The 21,806-nt window shown below is 52.6% G+C and overlaps 1 protein-coding gene across 7 annotated transcripts in view; it reads right to left on the bottom strand.

Annotated features, from left to right (window-relative positions):
* HDAC4 (histone deacetylase 4) overlaps positions 1 to 21,806 on the bottom strand; it is a 779,940-nt gene that overhangs the window by 226,400 nt on the left and 531,734 nt on the right. For all 7 annotated transcript variants that reach the window (XM_070084058.1, XM_070084060.1, XM_070084063.1 and 4 more), the window contains one exon: positions 12,768 to 12,875. In XM_070084058.1, the coding sequence (XP_069940159.1) occupies positions 12,768 to 12,875 (108 nt within the window). The remainder of the gene's footprint in view (positions 1 to 12,767; positions 12,876 to 21,806) is intronic.

Genomic DNA, 21,806 nt, shown 5'->3' with positions numbered 1-21,806 from the left:
CAGGGTGGTAGTGCAGGTGACTGCCGGAGCAGCAGTGCTCAGCAGGGTGGTAGTGCAGGTGGCTGCTGGAGCAACAGTGCTCAGCAGGGTGGTGGTGCAGGTGGCTGCTGGAGCAGCAGTGCTCAGCAGGGTGGTGGTGCAGGTGGCTGCTGGAGCAGCAGTGCTCAGCAGGGTGGTGGTGCAGGTGGCTGCTGGAGCAGCAGTGCTCAGCAGGGTGGTGGTGCAGGTGGCTGCTGGAGCAGCAGTGCTCAGCAGGGTGGTCATGCAGGTGGCTGCTGGAGCAGCAGTGCTCAGCAGGGTGGTGGTGCAGGTGGCTGCTGGAGTAGCAGTGCTCAGCAGGGTGGTGGTGCAGGTGGCTGCTGGAGCAGCAGTGCTCAGCAGGGTGGTGGTGCAGGTGGCTGCTGGAGCAGCAGTGCTGAGCAGAGTGGTGGTGCAGGTGGCTGCTGGAGCAGCAGTGCTCAGCAGGGTGGTGGTGCAGGTGGCTGCTGGAGCAGCAGTGCTCAGCAGGGTGGTGCAGATGGCTGCTGGAGCAGCAGTGCTCAGCAGGGTTGTGGTGCAGGTGGCTGCTGGAGCAGCAGTGCTCAGCAGGGTGGTGGTGCAGGTGGCTACTGGAGCAGTAGTGGTCAGCAGGGTGGTGGTGCAGGTGGCTGCTGGAGCAGCAGTGCTCAACAGAGTGGTGGTGCAGGTGGCTGCTGGAGCAGCAGTGCTCAGCAGAGTGGTGGTGCAGGTGGCTGCTGGAGCAGCAGTGCTCAGCAGGGTGGTGGTGCAGGTGGCTGCTGGAGCGGAAGTGCTCAGCAGGGTGGTGCAAGTGGCTGCTGAAGCAGCAGTAATCAGCAAGGTGGTGGTGCAGGTGGCTGCTGGAGCAGCAGTGCTCAGCAGGGTGGTAGTGCAGGTGACTGCCGGAGCAGCAGTGCTCAGCAGGGTGGTGGTGCAAGTGGCTGCTGGAGCAGCAGTACTCAGCAAGGTGGTGGTGCAGGTGGCTGCTGGAGCAGCAGTGCTCAGCAGGGTGGTGGTGCAGGTGACTGCCGGAGCAGCAGTGCTCAGCAGGGTGGTAGTGCAGGTGGCTACCGGAGCAGCAGTACTCAGCAGTGTGGTGGTGCAGGTGGCTGCTGGAGCAGCAGTGCTCAGCAGGGTGGTGGTGCAGGTGGCTGCTGGAGCAGCAGTGTTCAGCAGGGTGGTGGTGCAGGTGGCTGCTGGAGCAGCAGTGCTCAGCAGGGTGGTGGTGCAGGTGGCTCCTGGAGCAGCAGTGTTCAGCAGGGTGGTGATGCAGGTGGCTGCTGGAGCAGTAGTGCTCAGCAGGGTGGTGGTGCAGGTGGCTGCTGGAGCAGCAGTGCTCAGCAGGGTGGTGGTGCAGGTGGCTGCTGGAGCAGCAGTGCTCAGCAGGGTGGTGCAGGTGGCTGCTGGAGCAACAGTGCTCAGCAGGGTGGTGGTGCAGGTGGCTGCTGGAGCAGCAGTGCTCAGCAGGGTGGTGGTGCAGGTGGCTGCTGGAGCAGCAGTGCTCAGCAGGGTGGTGGTGCAGGTGGCTGCTGGAGCAGCAGTGCTCAGCATGGTGGTGTAGGTGGCTGCTGGAGCAGCAGTGCTCAGCAGGGTGGTGGTGCAGGTGGCTGTTGGAGCAGCAGTGCTCAGCAGGGTGGTGCAGGTGGCTGCTGGAGCAGCAGTGCTCAGCAGGGTGGTGCAGGTGTCTGCTGGAGCAGCTGTGCTCAGCAACAACCATGACACAACACCAGACTTGACGACATTCACGGGGAAAACTCACAAAAAATAAAATCTAGACGTAGGCTTAGTTACGTTAGCTTAGGTTAGATTTGGTTAGGGTAAGCTAGGTTACGTTAGATAAGATTTGATTACGTTACGGTAGGGTAGGCTAGTATAGATTAGGTTAAGTTAGATAAGGTTAGGATTGGCTACGTTATGTTAGATTAGGGTAAGTTAGGTTAGATTAGGTTAGGATTGGCTACGTTATGTTAGATTAGGGTAAGTTAGGTTAGATTAGGTTAGGGTAGGCTGGGTTAGGTTAGGTTAGATAAAGTTAGGCAAGCGTAGTCTATGTTAAGTTAGATAAGTTTAGATTAGGTTAGGTTAGATGAAGTTAGGCAAGCGTAGTCTATGTTAAGTTAGATAAGTTTAGATTAGGTTAGGTTAGGTTAGGTTAGGTTAGGTTGGGTTAGGTTAGGTTAGGTTAGGTTAGGTTAGGTTAGGTTAGGTTAGGTTAGGTTAGGTTTGGGTAGGTTAGGTTAGGTTAGGCTAGGCTAGGTTAGGTTATGCTAGGGTAGGATAGGTTAGGTTAGGTTAGGTTTGGTTAGGTTAGGTTAGGCTAGTAGGTTGTGTTGTGCTAGACAGGTTAGCCAGTTGTAACAGTTGTGCTAGGCCAGGCAGGCCAGCAGTGCTGGTGTTGTGCTAGCTAGGCCAGGTAGGTTAGAGAAGTAGTTAGGTTGTGTTGTGCTAGGTTAGGCCAGGGCAGGCAGGTTAGTTAGGCTAGGTTGTGGCTAGGCCAGGTTGTGGTTAGGTTAGACCAGGCAGGCTGAAGTTAGTTAGTTGTGCTAGGCCTGCAGTGCAGTGCTGTGCTGTGCAGGTTGAAGCAGGCTAGTTAGGTTAGCCAGGCAGGTTGTGAAGCTAGGTTAGGTTAGTTAGGCTAGGCAGGTTAGGTAGGTTAGATTAGGCATGCTAGGTTAGAAGAAGAAAAGAAGAAGCAGGTTAGGCTAGGCCAGGTTAGGTTGAAGCAGTTGTGCTAGGTTAGGCCAGGCAGGTTGTGCAGGTTGTGATTGTGTCATGCCAGGCCAGGCCAGGCTAGTTAGGTTGTGCCAGGCCGCCAGGCCAGGCCATGCCAGGGCAGGACAGGCTATGCCAGGCAGGGACAGGCCAGGCTGGCGTTAGGCCAGGCAGGCTAGCCAGGCCAGGCAGGTGCCGTGCCAGGGTTGTGTTAGGCGAAGTTGTGCTAGGTTAGGCCAGGTTAGTTAGGCTAGGCTAGGCTAGGCCAGGTAGCTAGTAGGTTAGGGTTAGTTGAAGAAGCTAGGTTATAGTTGTGGTTAGGTTAGGCAGGTTAGAAGAAGAGTCTGGCCAGGTAGTGCCAGGCAGGCTAGGTTAGGCTGTGTCAGGTTGTGGTTAGGCTTGAGGTAGTTTGGTGTGTTGTGTTGTGCTAGGTTAGGCCAGGTTAGGCCAGACTAAAGAAGCAGGTTACAGTGTCTGCAAGTGTTAGTTAGGCTAGGTTAAGTTAGGTTAGGTTAGGCTAGGCTAGGTTAGGTTAGGTTAGGCTAGGCTAGGTTAGGTTAGGCTAGGTTAGGTTAGGCTAGGTTAGGTTAGGTTAGGTTAGGTTAGGTTAGGCTAGGTTAGGTAAGACTAGGTTAGGTTAGGCTAGGTTAGGTTAGGTTAGGTTAGCTTAGGCTAGGTTAGGTTAGGTTAGGTTAGGCTAGGCTAGGTTAGGTTATGCTAGGGTAGGATAGGTTAGGCTAGGGTAGGATAGGTTAGGTTAGGTTAGGCTAGGGTAGGTTAGGTTAGGTTAGGTTAGGTTAGGTTAGGTTAGGTTAGGTTAGGTTAGGTTAGGTTAGGTTAGGTTAGGTCAGGCTAGGGTAGATTAGGTAGGTTAGGTTAGGTTAGGTTAGGCTTGGGTAGGTTAGGTTAGGTTAGGTTAGGTTAGGTTAGGTTAGGTTAGGTTAGGTTAGGTTAGGTTAGGTTAGGTTAGGTTAGGTTAGGTTAGGTTAGGTAGGTTAGGTTAGGTTAGGCTAGGGTAGATTAGGTAGGTTAGGTTAGGTTAGGTTAGGCTAGGGTAGGTTAGGTTAGGTTAGGTTAGGTTAGACTAGGGTAGATTAGGTAGGTTAGGTTAGGTTAGGTTAGGCTAGGGTAAGTTAGGTTACGTTAGGTTAGGTTAGGCTAGGTTAGGCTAGGTTAGGTTAGGTAGGTTAGGTTAGGTTAGGCTAGGGTAGGTTAGGTTAGGTTAGGTTAGGCTAGGTTAGGTTAGCTAGGTTAGGTTAGGCTAGGTTAGGTTAGGTAGGTTAGGTTAGGTTAGGTTAGGGTAGGGTAGGTTAAGTTAGGTTAGGTTAGGTTAGGTCAGGTCAGGCTAGGTTAGGTTAGGTTAGGTAGGTTAGGTTAGGTTAGGCTAGGGTACATTAGGTAGGTTAGGTTAGGTTAGGTTAGGTTAGGTTAGGTTAGGCTAGGTTAGGTTAGGTTAGGATAGGCTAGGTTAGGTTAGGTAGGTTAGGTTAGGTTAGGTTAGGTTAGGTTAGGTTAGGGTAGGTTTGTAGACAGCCTGTACTGTCTGCACAGACAGCCCATGCTGTCTGCCAGCTTAGTTCATATTTTGCGCCACTCAGGTGCTGCCCTCTGTAGCCAGGCCTCTCGGTAGGCACGCCAGCCTGCTGGCCCATGCCTCCGCCTCACTCTCACAGCGGCCTAGCAGCAACACACAAGGCCTCCCAGCTCTCTCTCGTGGCATGGCCCTGCCCGGGCCATGGGCACAAACACACAAGCCTGTGTACCCACCACGACTTAACAATAAACGAAGAAGCCTCCGAAGACGTATCATTAACCACCCGCTTGCTACAGCCTACCAAACAAACCCGTTATATTGGTACCAGCGGTGGTCGCAGCAGTGTGTTTGCCCAAAGCGAGGAAGGAAGAGGGATGAAGTCATCTTCACTTCATCATCCCATGCAAGAAGCATCCATCTCTCAACGAGTTATCCTGCACGTTTGAGCATCCAGACACAGGTACAAGCAGGATCCAGACCGAAATTTGCCGAAATTCTCCGAGAATTGTAAGTGGCGTCACAGTGACCCCACACTACAGAGACTCCACGCTACAGTGTCCCACGCTGTTTCTCAAGTCACGTGTTCAGCGTCACTTGTATGTTGCTGTTGTTGTTGTTCAGCTCAGCACAGCCGTTTCAGCAAGCCAGAGGTGAGTTTTGTGGTGATTTCTGCGTCCAGTGTGAGTTCTCTACGTATTTGTGGGTGGGGGAGGAGAGGAGAGGAAGTGGCTGTTCCTCACCTTGCCCATGCTCGCCCTACTCACGCTCACCCATCTACCATACACCACTCACCACTGCCCACTCCCTCTGCTGTGTTTTCTGCTGTTTTCCATGTGAATTCATTGCCAGAGCTGTGTATCCGAGTGCCCGAGGCCACTCGAAGCTACGTGGATCAGCATGCCACGTAGATCACGACACCACGTGGATCACGACACCACGTGGATCGCGATGCCATGTGGGTGTGGGCGATGTCACGTGGATCTACCAGCCACGTGAGTTACCAGATGTCCCAGGCCACATGCTGTGGTCTGCTGCCCACATCACATTGACGTCACCCACGATGCTGCCCGACTTCATGACGTCACGATGTCTGCCTGACATCACCTCGAGATGTCTGCTGACGTCACCTCGAGACGTCTGCTGACGTCATCACGCCTGACATCACATGATGTCACCATCGAGTGTTCAGTAATTATTTCAGTATTGTCGAGAAGATCGAGAGAAGATATATGTCGTGTTAATTAATTCCTCTCAGTCAGTGTTCTCACATGTTAGTGTAACGCGGGTGTGTAAAGTTTCCATGTGTCCAGTGAGGTCTGAGCCAGACCTGAGTAGCACCACTGTGCTAAGTCACCCATGTGACCAGTACGTTTGACAGCTGATGTCAAGAAGCTCCGAGTGACTGAGCCCTCTTGTACAGAAAGCTTTTATGCTCGTCGCTCGTGATGTTCTGCAGAATCGTACCTGCTACGATTTCCATCGAGATTTGTTTCACTTCACCTCCAGATCGTCTGAGTGCAGTTATATGTAGAGAAACAAGTCTGGGGACGCTTAGACTAACCTCTGCTATAACTCCAACAGTTGAATGATACTCGCCAAGCCGCAGTCAGGCCTGTCGGCAGGCGATGTGTCAGCCTCGTGTCACAAGCTTCAGTGAGCAGCCTGCGCAAAGAAGATGTCACTTTGACTGCTAGCTCTCTCACTGCAGTCTGGTGTATGATGTTACGACTCCCACATGTTTCGCCCAGTCGTCTCTGCCACGACTCGCTCCACAACTTCGCTCCACGCTCGCCGGCAGTGAAAGCCCAGCGACAGTACTAGTCGAGAAGTGTCCTCCTGAGTCGCTTGCCAGAAGTCCTGCCCAGTTGCCGAGTTTTGTCGACGCCTCACTCGAGGGCACCAGCATATCGTGCCCCAGGTTGAGTGAAAACCTGCAGCGACTCCTACGATGACTGCTTCACCGTTCCAGAGGAGACGGTAACCTGTTACGTCACAGCACAGCTGCAGCGATGTCTCCTGTGTTGCAGTATGTCCAGACACAGGAAGGCGTGCAGTGATGCCCTTCGACGCTCACTGCCTTTGACCACAATGTTTAGCACACCCCACATGTTTTTTTCTTCCCTCCCTGTAGGAAGTTTTTTTTTCCATGTCCATATGCATATATATGTTTTTATTTTGTGTTCTGTGCCCTGTTCCTACGAGAGAGAGACCGAGATTTTTTTACCACCAGTATTGTCGCGTCGGGACGACGCGCAGTAGGTGGCCGAGCATATGTAGACAGCCTGTATTGTCTGCACAGACAGCCCATGCTGTCTGCCAGCTTAGTTCATATTTCGTGCCACTCAGGTGCTGCCCTCTGTAGCCAGGCCTCTCGGTAGGCACGCCAGCCTGCCGGCCCATGCCTCCGCCTCACTCTCACAGCGGCCTAGCAGCAACACATTGCTGCTGCCCCAGCTTTCAGGCCTGCTTCGCCATGGGCAACACATGCTTCCAAAAATACCACTACGACTTAACAGTAAACGGCAAGCCTCCGTGGATGACTATTAACCAATTCGCATACAGCTTCCAACAAACAAAAACTGCTTGTAGGTTTGCTACAGGGCTACAGTTGGTGCTAGGCCAGGCTGTGCAGGCTAGGCAGGCCAGGTTGTGTCAGCCAGGCATACTAGGCAGGTTGTGTTGTGCTGTGCCAGGTAGGCGAGGGGTTAGTTGAAGGAAGAAGAAAAGGCTAGTTAGGCTAGGTTATGCTGTGTTGTGCTGCTGTGTTGTGTTGTGTATGCTAGGTTAGTTGTGCTGTGTAGATTAGGCAGGTTGAAGTTGTGCCAGGTTAGGCCAGGGGTAGATCAGGCAGGTAAGTGCTAGGGGTTAGGTTAGGCTAGGGTAGGATTAGCAGGTTGAAGTAGTTGTGTAAGAAGAAGAAGAGTTAGTAGGCTAGGTTAGCCAGGTTAGGTAGGCTAGGTTAGGTTAGGTTATAAGCAGCTAGGTAGGTTACTAGGTAGGTTAGGTTAGGTTAGGTTAGGTTAGGTTTGGTTAGGTTAGGTTAGGTTAGGTTAGGCTAGGCTAGGCTAGGTTAGGTTAGGTTAGGTTAGGCTAGGTTAGGTTAGGTTAGGCTAGGCTAGGTTAGGTTAGGTTAGGTTAGGCTAGGTTAGGTTAGGTTAGGTTAGGTTAGGTTAGGTTTGGTTAGGTTAGGTTAGGTTAGGCTAGGCTAGGTTAGGTTAGGTTAGGCTAGGCTAGGTTAGGTTAGGTTAGGCTAGGTTAGGTTAGGTTAGGTTAGGTTACGTTAGGCTAGGTTAGGTTAGGTTAGGTTAGGTTAGGCTAGGTTAGGTTAGGTTAGGCTAGGTTCTTCCTATGACTTTCTTTACTGTGTTTTCCTTCAGATTCATAAAGCCAAGTTCCTTCCAGTAGGTCGACCATCTTCCTCTCCCCAGTGTAACCGTATATAAAGTGCCACTATAAAAAAATGAGTGGTCAGGTACCTCCCTCAAGTGCTGGATCAACCAGGCTATGATGGATATGTGGGCCAGCGGGCCAACACAAGCATCAGCCTGGTTGATCAGGCAAGCACCAGATTAGCCTGGCCAATGGCCGGGCTGCCAGAGTAAGAAAGCGTTCAAAACTTTTCAAAGATACATCAAAGTATATATAAAATATTTATCATTCTATTTATACCAAGGGTTACAAATATTACATTACGAATGAACAAGCAGTAACACAAGTGTTTTTGACACGAGTTAACAGGAACACAGAACACCCTTGATAGTGTGGCGGGTTATGTAGCCGCTGTTATCAATGTTGTAGCAATGACAGGTCAACCCAGGTCACATTAACATGTAACAAGGTGTTCCCAGGCCAGCTAGATAAAGTGAAGGATAATAGTGAGGGCAGTAAGTTGTTTCACCACCATCAACACACTTCACAATATCACCACCACTCTAATGGCATTGTAGTTAGCTCTGGGTTATGTAGAACTGACCACTGGCACTAGCTCTGGTGCACCATGTATGTAAGGTGTTAGATTCTTATGTTAGTTTCTAGACGGAGGCAGGTAGCTTCCCTCAGCCAGGTAATAAGGTGTAGATTCTAATGTTAGTTACTAGATGGATCAGGCGGCTTCCCAAAACACAATAATATCAGTGGTTAAAGCAATAGGAAGGTGTGAAATATAGAACTGGAAACCCAAGTCAGTGTGGAGGTCCAGGTCAGTGTGGAGGTCTTGGTCAGTGTGGAGGTACAGGTCAGTGTGGAGGTCCAGGTCAGTGTGGAGGTCCTGGTCAGTGTGGAGGTCCTGGTCAGTGTGGAGGTCCTGGTCAGTGTGTAGGTCCTGGTCAGTTTGGAAGTGCAGGTCAGTGTGGAGGGTGTCAAGGTTCAAGTTCTCTGTACATTCTCTAGATCTGCAATTTCCCCTGCCTTGAAATGGGCCGTTAGTGTACAGCAATATGCCAGACTAGAGAGAACAAGCGATTTTAAGAGAATCGTCATGGGCATGGCATCCCTAGTTTTGAAGGTTCTCATTATCCATCCTATCATTTTCTTAGCAGATGTGACAGAAACATTGTTGTGATCCTTGAAAGTGAGACTGTCTGACATTATCACTTCCAGGTCTTTCACATTAGTTTTTCGTTCTGTTGTGTGGTTGGAATTTATTTCATACTCCGATACTGTTTTAATTTCCTCGAGATTTCCTTATCGGAGTAACTGAAATTTCTCTTCATTGAACTTCATGTTGTTTTCCGCGGCCCATTTCAAGATTTGGTTGATGTCCGCCTGGAGTCTTGCAGTATCTTCGCTGATAACACCCTCATGCAAATTCGAGTGTCATCCGCAAAGGAAGACACAGTGCTGTGGCTTACATCTCAGTCTATGTTAGATAAGAGGATAAGGAACAGGATGAGGGCGAGTATAGTGCCTTGTGGAACCAAGCTTTTCACTGTAACCGCCTCAAACATTACTCTGTTTACTGTTACTCCTTATGCTCTATCTGGAAGTTATAGATTCAGCTAACAACTTTTCCTGTTATTTCTTTATCACGAACTTTGTGCGCTATTACACCATGGTCGCACTTGTCGAAGGCTTTCACAAAGTCTATGTGCACTACAGTAGCATTTTGTTTGTCCTCTAGTGCATCTAAGACCTTGTCACGGCGGTCCAGTAATTGAGACAGGCAGGAATGACGTGCTCTAAACCCATGTTGCCCTGGGTTGTGTAACTGATGGGTATCTAGATGGTTGGCTATCTTGCTTCTTAAAACCCTTTCAAAGATTTCAATGATATGGGACGTTAGTGCTATCGGTCTGTAATTCTTTGCAATTACTTTACTGTCACATTATGGACTGGGGCTATGTCTGTTGTTTTTAGTGAGTGTGGGATGACCCTTGTCTCCATGCTCTCTCTCCAGGTCAGTGTGGAGGGTGGCCAGGTCAGTGTGGAGGGCAGCTAGGTCAGTGTGGAGGTCCAGGTCAGTGTGGAGGGTGGCCAGGTCAGGTCAGTGTGGAGGGTGGCTAGGTCAGTATGGAGGTCAAGATCATTGTGGAGGGTGGCAAAGTCGGTGTGAAGGTACAGGTCAGTGTGGAAGGTGGCCAGGTCAGTGTGCAGAGTGGCCAGGTCAGTGTGGAGAGTGGCCAGGTCAATGTGGAGGGTGGCCAGGTCAGTGTGGAGAGTGGCTAGGTCAGTGGAGGGTGGCTAGGTCACTGTGGAGGGTGGCCAGGTCAGTGTGGAGGGCAGCTAGGTCAGTGTGGAGGTCCAGGTCAGTGTGGAGGGTGGCCAGGTCAGGTCAGTGTGGAGGGTGGCGAGGTCAGGTCAGTGTGGAGGGTGGCCAGGTCAGGTCAGTGTGGAGGATGGCTAAGTTAGTGTGAAGGATCGCTAGATCAGTGTGGAGGTTCAGGTCAGTGTGGAGGGTGGCCAGGTCAGGTTAGTGTGGAGGGTGACCAGGTCAGGTCAGTGTGGAGGGTGACCAGGTCAAATCAGTGTGGAGGGTGGCCAAGTCAGGTTAGTGTGGAGGATGACGAGGTCAGGTTAGTGTGGAGGGTGGTCAGGTCAGTGTGGAAGTGGCCAGGTCAGGTTAGTGTGGAGGGTGAAGAGGTCAGGTCAGTGTGGAGGGTGACCAGGTCAAGTCAGTGTGGAGGGTGACCAGGCCAGGTCAGTGTGGAGGGTGACCAGGCCAGGTCAGTGTGGAGGGTGGCCAGGTGAGTGTGGAGGGTGGCCAGGTCAGGTCAATGTGGAGGGTGGCCAGGTCAGGTTAGTGTGGAGGATGACGAGGTCAGGTTAGTGTGGAGGGTGGTCAGGTCAGTGTGGAAGTGGCCAGGTCAGGTTAGTGTGAAAGGTGACCAGGTCAGGTCAGTGTGGAGGGTGACCAGGTCAAGTCAGTGTGGAGGGTGACCAGGCCAGGTCAGTGTGGAGGGTGGCCAGGTCAGTGTGGAGGGTGGCCAGGTCAGTGTGGAGGGTGGCCAGGTCAGGTCAATGTGGAGGGTGGCCAGGTCAGGTTAGTGTGGAGGGTGGCCAGGTCAGGTCAGTGTGAAGCGTGGCCAGGTCAGGGTAGTGAGGGTGACCAGGTCAGGTCAGTGTGGAGGGTGACCAAGTCAAATCAGTGTGGAGGGTGACCAGGCCAGGTCAGTGTGGAGGGTGGCCAGTTCAGGTCAGTGTGAAGGGTGGCCAGGTCAGGTTAGTCTGAAGGGTGACCAGGCCAGGTCAGTGTGGAGGGTGGCCAGGTCAGGTCAGTGTGGATGGTGACCAGGTCAGGTCAGTGTGGAGGTTCAGGTCAGTGTGAAGGTCCAGGTCAGGTTAGTGTGGAGGGTGACCAGGTTAGGTAAGTGTGAAGTGACCAGGTCACGTCAGTGTGGAAGGTGGCTATGTCAGGTCAGTGTGGAGGGTGGCCCGGTCAGGTCAGTGTGGAGGGTGGCCAGGTCAGGTCAGTGTGGAGGGTGACCAGGTCAGGTCAGTGTGGAGGGTGACCAGGTCAGGTCAGTGTGGAGGGTGGCCAGGTCAGGTCAGTGTGGAGGGTGACCAGGTCAGGTCAGTGTGGAGGGTGGCCAGGTCAGGTCAGTGTGGAGGGTGGCCATGTCAGGTCAGTGTGGAGAGTGGCCCGGTCAGGTCAGTGTGGAGGGTGGCCAGGTCAGGATAGTGTGGAGGGTGACCAGGGTAGGTCAGTGTGGAGGGTGGCCCGGTCAGGTTAGTGTGGAGGGTGGCCAGGTCAGGTTACTGTGGAGGGTGACAAGGTCAGGTCAGTGTGGAGGGTGACCAGGTCAGGTCAGTGTGGAGGGTGACCAGGTCAGGTCAGTGTGGAGGGTGACCAGGTCAGGTTAGTGTGGAGGGTGACCAGGTCAGGTCAGTGTGGAGGGTGACCAGGTCAGGTTAGTGTGGAGGGTGACCAGGTCAGGTTAGTGTGGAGGGTGACCAGGTCAGGTCAGTGTGGAGGGTGGCCAGGTCAAGTCAGTGTGGAGGGTGGCCAGGTCAGGTCAATGTGGAGGGTGACCAGGTCAGGTCAATGTGGAGGGTGACCAGGTCAGGTCAGTGTGGAGGGTGACCAGGTCAGGTCAGTGTGGAGGGTGACCAGGTCAGGTTAGTGGAGGGTTACCAGGTCAGGTCAGTGTGGAGGGTGACCAGGTCAGGTCAGTGTGGTGACCAGGTCAGGTCAGTGTGGAGGGTGACCAGGTCAGGTCAGTGTGGAGGGTGGCCAGGCCAGGTCAGTGTGGAGGGTGACCAGGTCAGGTCAGTGCGGAGGGTGACCAGGTCAGGTCAGTGTGGAGGGTGGCCAGGCCAGGTCAGTGAGTGGAGGGTGACCAGGTCAGGTCAGTGTGGAGGGTGACCAGGTCAGGTCAGTATGGAGGGTGGTCAGGTCAGTGTGGAGGGTGACTAGGTCAGGTCAGTATGGAGGGCGACCAGGTCAGATCAGTGTGGAGGGTGACCAGGTCAGGTCAGCATGGAGGGTGACCAGGTCAGGTCAGTGCGGAGGGTGACCAGGTCAGGTCAGTGTGGAGGGTGGCCAGGCCAGGTCAGTGTGGAGGGTGACCAGGTCAGGTCAGGTCAGTGTGGAGGGTGGAGGGTGACCAGGTCAGGTCAGTGTGGAGGGTGACCAGGTCAGGTCAGTATGGAGGGTGACCAGGTCAGGTCAGTGTGGAGGGTGACCAGGTCAGGTCAGTATGGAGGGTGACCAGGTCAGGTCAGTGTGGAGGGTGACCAGGTCAGGTCAGTATGGAGGGTGACCAGGTCAGGTCAGTGTGGAGGGTGACCAGGTCAGGTCAGTATGGAGGGTGAGCAGGTCAGGTCAGTGTGGAGGGTGACCAGGTCAGGTCAGTGCGGAGGGTGACCAGGTCAGGTCAGTGTGGAGGGTGACCAGGTCAGGTCAGTGTGGAGGGTGACCAGGTCAGGTCAGTGTGGAGGGTGACCAGGCCAGGTCAGTGTGGAGGGTGGCCAGGTCAGTGTGGAGGGTGACCAGGTCAGGTCAGTATGGAGGGTGACCAGGTCAGGTCAGTATGGAGGGTGACCAGGTCAGGTCAGTGTGGAACAGGCTGAACACTATGGTGCCTACCTTGATGTGTTGCTGCAGCTGCTTCTCGTGTTGCTCGGCCAGCTGCTGCTGCTGCTGCTGGTACTGGTGTAACAGCAACTGCTGCTGAATCTGCTGCTGTTGTTTGAGCTGTTAAGGACAGTAAGAAATACATTAACTGCCTACATCATGAGAAACACATGCTGAGAATATGTTGATTAAGGCGTCAACACCTGCCACCACCACCACCATCGTGCATACACAACCAGCAACACCTGCCACCACCACCACCATCGTACATACACAACCAGCAACACCTGCCACCACCACCACCACCATCGAACATACACAACCAGTAACACCTGCCACCACCACCACCATCGTACATACACAACCAGCAACACCTGCCACCACCACCAACATCGTACATCGCAACACCTACCACCACCATCGTACATACACAACCAGCAACACCTGCCACCACCACCACCATCGTACATACACAACCAGCAACACCTGCCACCACCACCACCATCGTACATACACAACCAGCAACACCTGCCACCACCACCAACATCGTACATACACAACCAGCAACACCTGCCACCACCACCACCATCGTACATACACAACCAGCAACACCTGCCACCACCACCAACATCGTACATACACAACCAGCAACACCTGCCACCACCACCAACATCGTTCATACACAGCCAGCAACACCTGCCACCACCACCACCATCGTACATACACAACCAGCAACACCTGCCACCACCACCACCATCGTACATACACAACCAGCAACACTGCCACCACCACCACCATCGTGCATACACAACCACCAACACCTGCCACCACCACCACCATCGTACATACACAACCACCAACACCTGCCACCACCACCACCATCGTACATACACAACCAGCAACACCTGCCACCACCACCACCATCGTACATACGCAACCAGCAACACTGCCACCACCACCACCATCGTACATAAACAACAAGCAACACCTGCCACCACCACCACCATCGTACATACACAACCAGCAGCACCTGCCACCACCACCACCATCGTACATACACAACCAGCAACACCTGCCACCACCACCACCATCGTACATACACAACCAGCAACACCTGCCACCACCACCACCATCGTACATACACAACCAGTAACACCTGCCACCACCACCACCATCGTACATACACAACCAGCAACACCTGCCACCACCACCAACATCGTACATACACAACCAGCAACACCTGCCACCACCACCACCATCGTACATACACAACCAGCAACACCTGCCACCACCACCAACATCGTACATACACAACCAGCAACACCTGCCACCACCACCACCATCGTTCATACACAACCAGCAATACCTGCCACTACCACCACCATCGTTCATACACAACCAGGAACACCTGCCACCACCACCATCGTTCATACACAACCAGCAACACCTGCCACCACCACCACCATCGTTCATACACAACCAGCAACACCTGCCACCGCCACCACCATCGTTCATACACAACCAGCAACATCTGCCATCACCACCACCATCGTTCATACACAACCAGCAACACCTGCCACCACCACCACCATCATAGTTCATACACAACCAGCAACACCTGCCACCACCACCACCATCGTACATACACAACCAGCAACACCTGCCACCACCACCACCATCGTTCATACACAACCAGCAACACCTGCCACCACCACCACCATCGTTCATAACAACCAGCAACACCTGCCACCACTACCACCATCGTACATACACAACCAGCAACACCTGCCACCACCACCACCATCGTACATGCACAACCAGCAACACCTGCAACCACTACCACCATCGTACATACACAACCAGCAACACCTGCCACCACCACCACCATCGTACATACACAGCCAGCAACACCTGCCACCACCACCACCATCGTTCATACACAACCAACAACACCTGCCACCACCATCATCGTACATACACAACCAGCAACACCTGCCACCACCACCACCATCGTACATACACAAACAGCAACACTTGCCACCACCACCACCATCGTTCATACACAACCAGCAACACCTGCCACCACCACCATCGTTCATACACAACCAGCAACACCTGCCACCACCACCACCATCGTTCATACACAACCAGCAACACCTACCACCACCATCGTACATACACAACCAGCAACACTGCCACCACCACCACCATCGTTCATACACAACCAGCAACACCTGCCACCACCACTACCATCGTTCATACACAACCAGCAACACCTGCCACCACCACCACCATCGTTCATACACAACCAGCAACACCTGCCACCACCACCACCACCATCGTTCATACACAGCCAGCAACACCTGCCACCACCACCACTATCGTTCATACACAACCAGCAACACCTGCCACCACCACGACCATCGTACATACACAACCAGCAACACCTGCCACCACCACCACCATCGTTCATACACAACCAGCAACACCTGCCACCACCATTACCATCGTTCATACACAACAAGCAACACCTGCCACCACCACCATCGTACATACACAACCAGCAACACCTGCCACCACCCCCACCATCGTTCATACACAACCAGCAACACCTGCCACCAGCACCACCACCACCGTTCATACACAACCAGCATCACCTGCCACCACCACCATCATCGTTCATACACAACCAGCAACACCTGCCACCACCACCACCATCGTTCATACACAGCCAGCAACACCTGCCACCACCACCACCATCGTTCATACACAACCAGCAACACCTGCCACCACCACCACCATCGTTCATACACAACCAGCAACACCTGCCACCACCACCACCATCGTTCATACACAACCAGCAACACCTGCCACCACCACCACCACTATCGTTCATAACAACCAGCAACACCTGCCACCACTACCACCATCGTACATACACAACCAGCAACACCTGCCACCACCACCATCGTACATACACAACCAGCAACACCTGCCACCACCACCACCACCACCATCGTTCATACACAACCAGCAACACCTGCCACCACAACCACCATCGTTCATACACAACCAGCAACACCTGCCACCACCACCACCATCGTTCATACACAACCAGCAACACCTGCCACCACCACCACCATCGTTCATACACAACCAGCAACACCTGCCACCACCACCACCACCACCACCATCGTTCACACACAACCAGCAACACCTGCCACCACCACCACCATCGTACATACACAACCAGCAACATCTGCCACCACCACCACCATCGTACATACACAAGCAGCAACACCTGCCAGCACCACCACCATCGTTCATACACAACCAGCAACACCTGCCGCCACCACCACCACCATCGTTTATACACAACCAGCAACACCTGCCACCACTATCGTTCATAACAACCAGCAACACCTGCCACCACTACCACCATCGTACATACACAACCAGCAACACCTGCCACCACCACCACCATCGTTCATAACAACCAGGAACACCTGCCACCACCACCACCATCGTTCATACACAACCAGCAACACCTGCCACCACCACCATCGTACATACACAACCAGCAACACCTGCCACCACCACCACCACCACCATCGTTCATACACAACCAGCAACACCTGCCACCACAACCACCATCGTTCATACACAACCAGCAACACCTGCCACCACCACCACCATCGTTCATACACAACCAGCAACACCTGCCACCACCACCACCACCACCATCGTTCACACACAACCAGCAACACCTGCCACCACCACCACCATCGTACATACACAACCAGCAACACCTGCCACCACCACCGTCGTTCATACACAACCAGCAACACCTGCCACCACCACCACCATCGTTCATAACAACCAGCAACACCTGCCCCCACCACCACCATCGTTCATACACAACCAGGAACACCTGCCACCACCACCATCGTACATACGCAACCAGCAACACCTGCCACCACCACCTGCCACCACCACCACCATCGTTCATACACAACCTGCAACACCTGCCACCACCACCATCGTACATACACAACCAGCAAAACCTGCCACCACCACCACCATCGTTCATACACAACCAGCAGCACCTGCCACCACCACCACCATCGTACATACACAACCAGCAACACCTGCCACCACCACCACCACCATCGTACATACACAACCAGCAACACCTGCCACCACCACCACCATCGTTCATACACAACCAGCAACACCTGCCACCACCACCACCATCGTTCATTACAACCAGCAACACCTGCCGCCACCACCACCACCATCGTTCATACACAACCAGCAACACCTGCCTCCACCACCACCATCGTTCATACACAACCAGCAACACCTGCTACCACCACCATCGTACATACACAACCAGCAACACCTGCCACCACCACCACCATCGTTCATACACAACAAGCAATACCTGCCACTACCACCACCATCGTTCATACACAACCAGTAACACCTGCCACCACCACCATCGTTCATACACAACCAGCAACACCTGCCACCACCACCACCATCGTTCATACACAACCAGCAACACCTGCCACCGCCACCACCATCGTTCATACACAACCAGCAACATCTGCCATCACCACCACCATCGTTCATACACAACCAGCAACACCTGCCACCACCACCACCATCGTACATACACAACCAGCAACACCTGCCACCACCACCACCATCGTTCATACACAACCAGCAATACCTGCCACCACCACCACCATCGTTCATACACAACCAGCAACACCTGCCACCACCACCACCATCGTTCATACACAACCAGCAACACCTGCCACCACCACCATCGTACATACACAACCAGCAACACCTGCCACCACCCCCACCATCGTTCATACACAACCAGCAACACCTGCCACCAGCACCACCACCACCGTTCATACACAACCAGCATCACCTGCCACCACCACCACCATCGTTCATACACAACCAGCAACACCTGCCACCACCACCACCATCGTTCATACACAGCCAGCAACACCTGCCACCACCACCACCATCGTTCATACACAACCAGCAACATCTGCCACCACCACCACCATCGTACATACACAAGCAGCAACACCTGCCAGCACCACCACCATCGTTCATACACAACCAGCAACACCTGCCACCACCACCACCATCGTTTATACACAACCAGCAACACCTGCCACCACTATCGTTCATAACAACCAGCAACACCTGCCACCACTACCACCATCGTACATACACAACCAGCAACACCTGCCACCACCACCACCATCGTTCATAACAACCAGCAACACCTGCCACCACCACCACCATCGTTCATACACAACAAGCAACACCTGCCACCACCACCACCACCACCATCGTTCATACACAACCAGCAACACCTGCCACCACCACCACCATCGTTCATACACAACCAGCAACACCTGCCACCACCACCACCATCGTTCATACACAACCAGCAACACCTGCCACCACCACCACCATCGTTCACACACAACCAGCAACACCTGCCACCACCACCACCATCGTACATACACAACCAGCAACACCTGCCACCACCACCGTCGTTCATACACAACCAGCAACACCTGCCACCACCACCACCATCGTTCATAACAACCAGCAACACCTGCCCCCACCACCACCATCGTTCATACACAACCAGGAACACCTGCCACCACCACCATCGTACATACGCAACCAGCAACACCTGCCACCACCACCTGCCACCACCACCACCATCGTTCATACACAACCTGCAACACCTGCCACCACCACCATCGTACATACACAACCAGCAAAACCTGCCACCACCACCACCATCGTTCATACACAACCAGCAGCACCTGCCACCACCACCACCATCGTACATACACAACCAGCAACACCTGCCACCACCACCACCATCGTACATACACAACCAGCAACACCTGCCACCACCACCACCATCGTTCATACACAACCAGCAACACCTGCCACCACCACCACCATCGTTCATTACAACCAGCAACACCTGCCGCCACCACCACCACCATCGTTCATACACAACCAGCAACACCTGCCTCCACCACCACCATCGTTCATACACAACCAGCAACACCTGCTACCACCACCATCGTACATACACAACCAGCAACACCTGCCACCACCACCACCATCGTTCATACACAACCAGCAATACCTGCCACTACCACCACCATCGTTCATACACAACCAGTAACACCTGCCACCACCACCATCGTTCATACACAACCAGCAACACCTGCCACCACCACCACCATCGTTCATACACAACCAGCAACACCTGCCACCGCCACCACCATCGTTCATACACAACCAGCAACATCTGCCATCACCACCACCATCGTTCATACACAACCAGCAACACCTGCCACCACCACCACCATCGTACATACACAACCAGCAACACCTGCCACCACCACCACTATCGTTCATACACAACCAGCAACATCTGCCACCAAAACCACCATCGTTCATACACAAGCAGCAACACCTGTCACCACCACCACCACCATCGTTCATAACAACCAGCAACACCTGCCACCACTACCACCATCGTACATACACAACCAGCAACACCTGCCACCACCACCACCACCACCATCGTACATACACAACCAGCAACACCTGCCACCACTACCACCATAGTACATACACAACCAGCAACACCTGCCACCACCACCACCATCGTACATACACAGCCAGCAACACCTGCCACCACCACCACCATCGTTCATACACAACCAACAACACCTGCCACCACCATCATCGTACATACACAACCAGCAACACCTGCCGCCACCACCACCATCGTACATACACAACCAGCAACACCTGCCACCACCACCACCATCGTTCATACACAACCAGCAACACCTGCCACCACCACCATCGTTCATACACAACCAGCAACACCTGCCACCAGCACCACCATCGTTCATACACAACCAGCAACACCTACCACCACCATCGTACATACACAACCAGCAACACTGCCACCACCACCACCATCGTTCATACACAACCAGCAACACCTGCCACCACCATCGTTCATACACAACCAGCAACACCTTCCACCACCACCACCATCGTTCATACACAACCAGCAACACCTGCCACCACCACCACCATCGTTCATACACAACCAGCAACACCTGCCACCACCACCACCACCATCGTTCATACACAACCAGCAACACCTGCCACCACCACCACCATCGTTCATACACAACCAGCAACACCTGCCACCACCACCACCATCGTACATACACAACCAGCAACACCTGCCACCACCACCACCATCGTACATACACAACCAGCAACACCTACCACCACCATCGTACATACACAACCAGCAACACCTGCCACCACCACCACCATCGTTCATACACAACCAGCAACACCTGCCACCACCACCACCATCGTTCATACACAACCAGCAACACCTGCCACCACCACCATCGTACATACACAACCAGCAACACCTGCCACCACCCCCACCATCGTTCATACACAACCAGCAACACCTGCTACCACCACCACCACCATCGTTCATACACAACCAGCATCACCTGCCACCACCACCACCATCGTTCATACACAACCAGCAACACCTGCCACCACCACCACCATCGTTCATACACAACCAGCAACACCTGCCACCACCACCATCGTACATACACAACCAGCAACACCTGCCACCACCCCCACCATCGTTCATACACAACCAGCAACACCTGCTACCACCACCACCATCGTTGATACACAACCAGCAACACCTGCCACCACCACCACCACCATCGTACATACAGAACCAGCAACACCTGCCACCACTACTACCATCGTACATACACAACCAGCAACACGTGCCACCATCAACGTACATATACATCCAGCAACACCTGCCACCACCATCGTCCATAAACAACCAACAACATCTGCCAGCCCCACCATCGTACATATACAACCAACAACACCTGCCGCCACCACCACCATCGTACATACATAACCATTAACACCTGTCACTAACAACATTGGTTCGTCATCCTCACATACTGTAATACTATGGAGGTGTTGCCAGTACCTGCTGTGTTCAGTTCATCCTTCAAGAACAATTAACATGGAGTCTCTGTGTCAGACAGATGGTTCTAATGTATTACACAAATAACTCTTCTTTAAGCAACAACAATTATTGCTAACACACGTTATACCACACATTATATCTTCACTATGTTATCTTACTGATAAAAGAAACGCCTGTGCAAGATTTGGCTATTTTTCTTCTGGAAACACATCGCCAGCAAGTGGCTGCCTTAATCCAATGTTGAAAAAGGCTTTCCAAACCATTTATTGAAATTATCTTCCCCTCACACTTATCATTTTTCAATTATTATTTTCTTTACCAACCATAAATATAGAGGTTGAGCTTGTTATCATTGATCAGTCAGTGTTTCAGGCTCGAGTCCTCACTTCAAATTAATGTTTTATTTAACCATATATATTGTATATGTCTTGATTATACTCGAAAAATTTTAATTTCCATAACATGTTCAAAACATGGTCAAAGAAAAAAATTAGCCTATTATAGAGTGACTTCATAGGTTCTAGCCTCCAGACTTCATCATGTTTACTCTTCAAACTGTGTGCGCAGTTTCCTTCCAATATTTCTTGTAACTCTTATAACTTTTTGGCTTCTTCTGGACTAAGTAAGTCTGCCGCTACCATTCACGTGACTGATCCGTGTTTTAACTTCACCTGTGTGTGTTCTGCTTTCCGTTCCTATCACTCTTAAGTCTTTCACAATCCACCTTATCAGTGCATTTATTATCCTTAACGTAGTTATTATATCTCCTTTACTTTCTTGCTCATCTAAAGATGCTGGGTTTAGTTCCTTTAACCTCTCTACATTCCTTCAGTTAAGAATCATAAGTCAGGGTTGCTTAGCAAGTTTGATAAACTCATTTACACTGAGCTGTCATACATGATGTCATCTGTTGGCAATAAAAA

Source organism: Cherax quadricarinatus, chromosome 11 (genome assembly GCF_038502225.1).
Source record: "Cherax quadricarinatus isolate ZL_2023a chromosome 11, ASM3850222v1, whole genome shotgun sequence".
In the NCBI taxonomy this organism is placed as follows: domain Eukaryota; kingdom Metazoa; phylum Arthropoda; class Malacostraca; order Decapoda; family Parastacidae; genus Cherax; species Cherax quadricarinatus.
The sequence above is the reverse complement of the archived record's forward strand: the minus strand, read 5'-3'. Positions and strand labels throughout refer to the sequence as shown.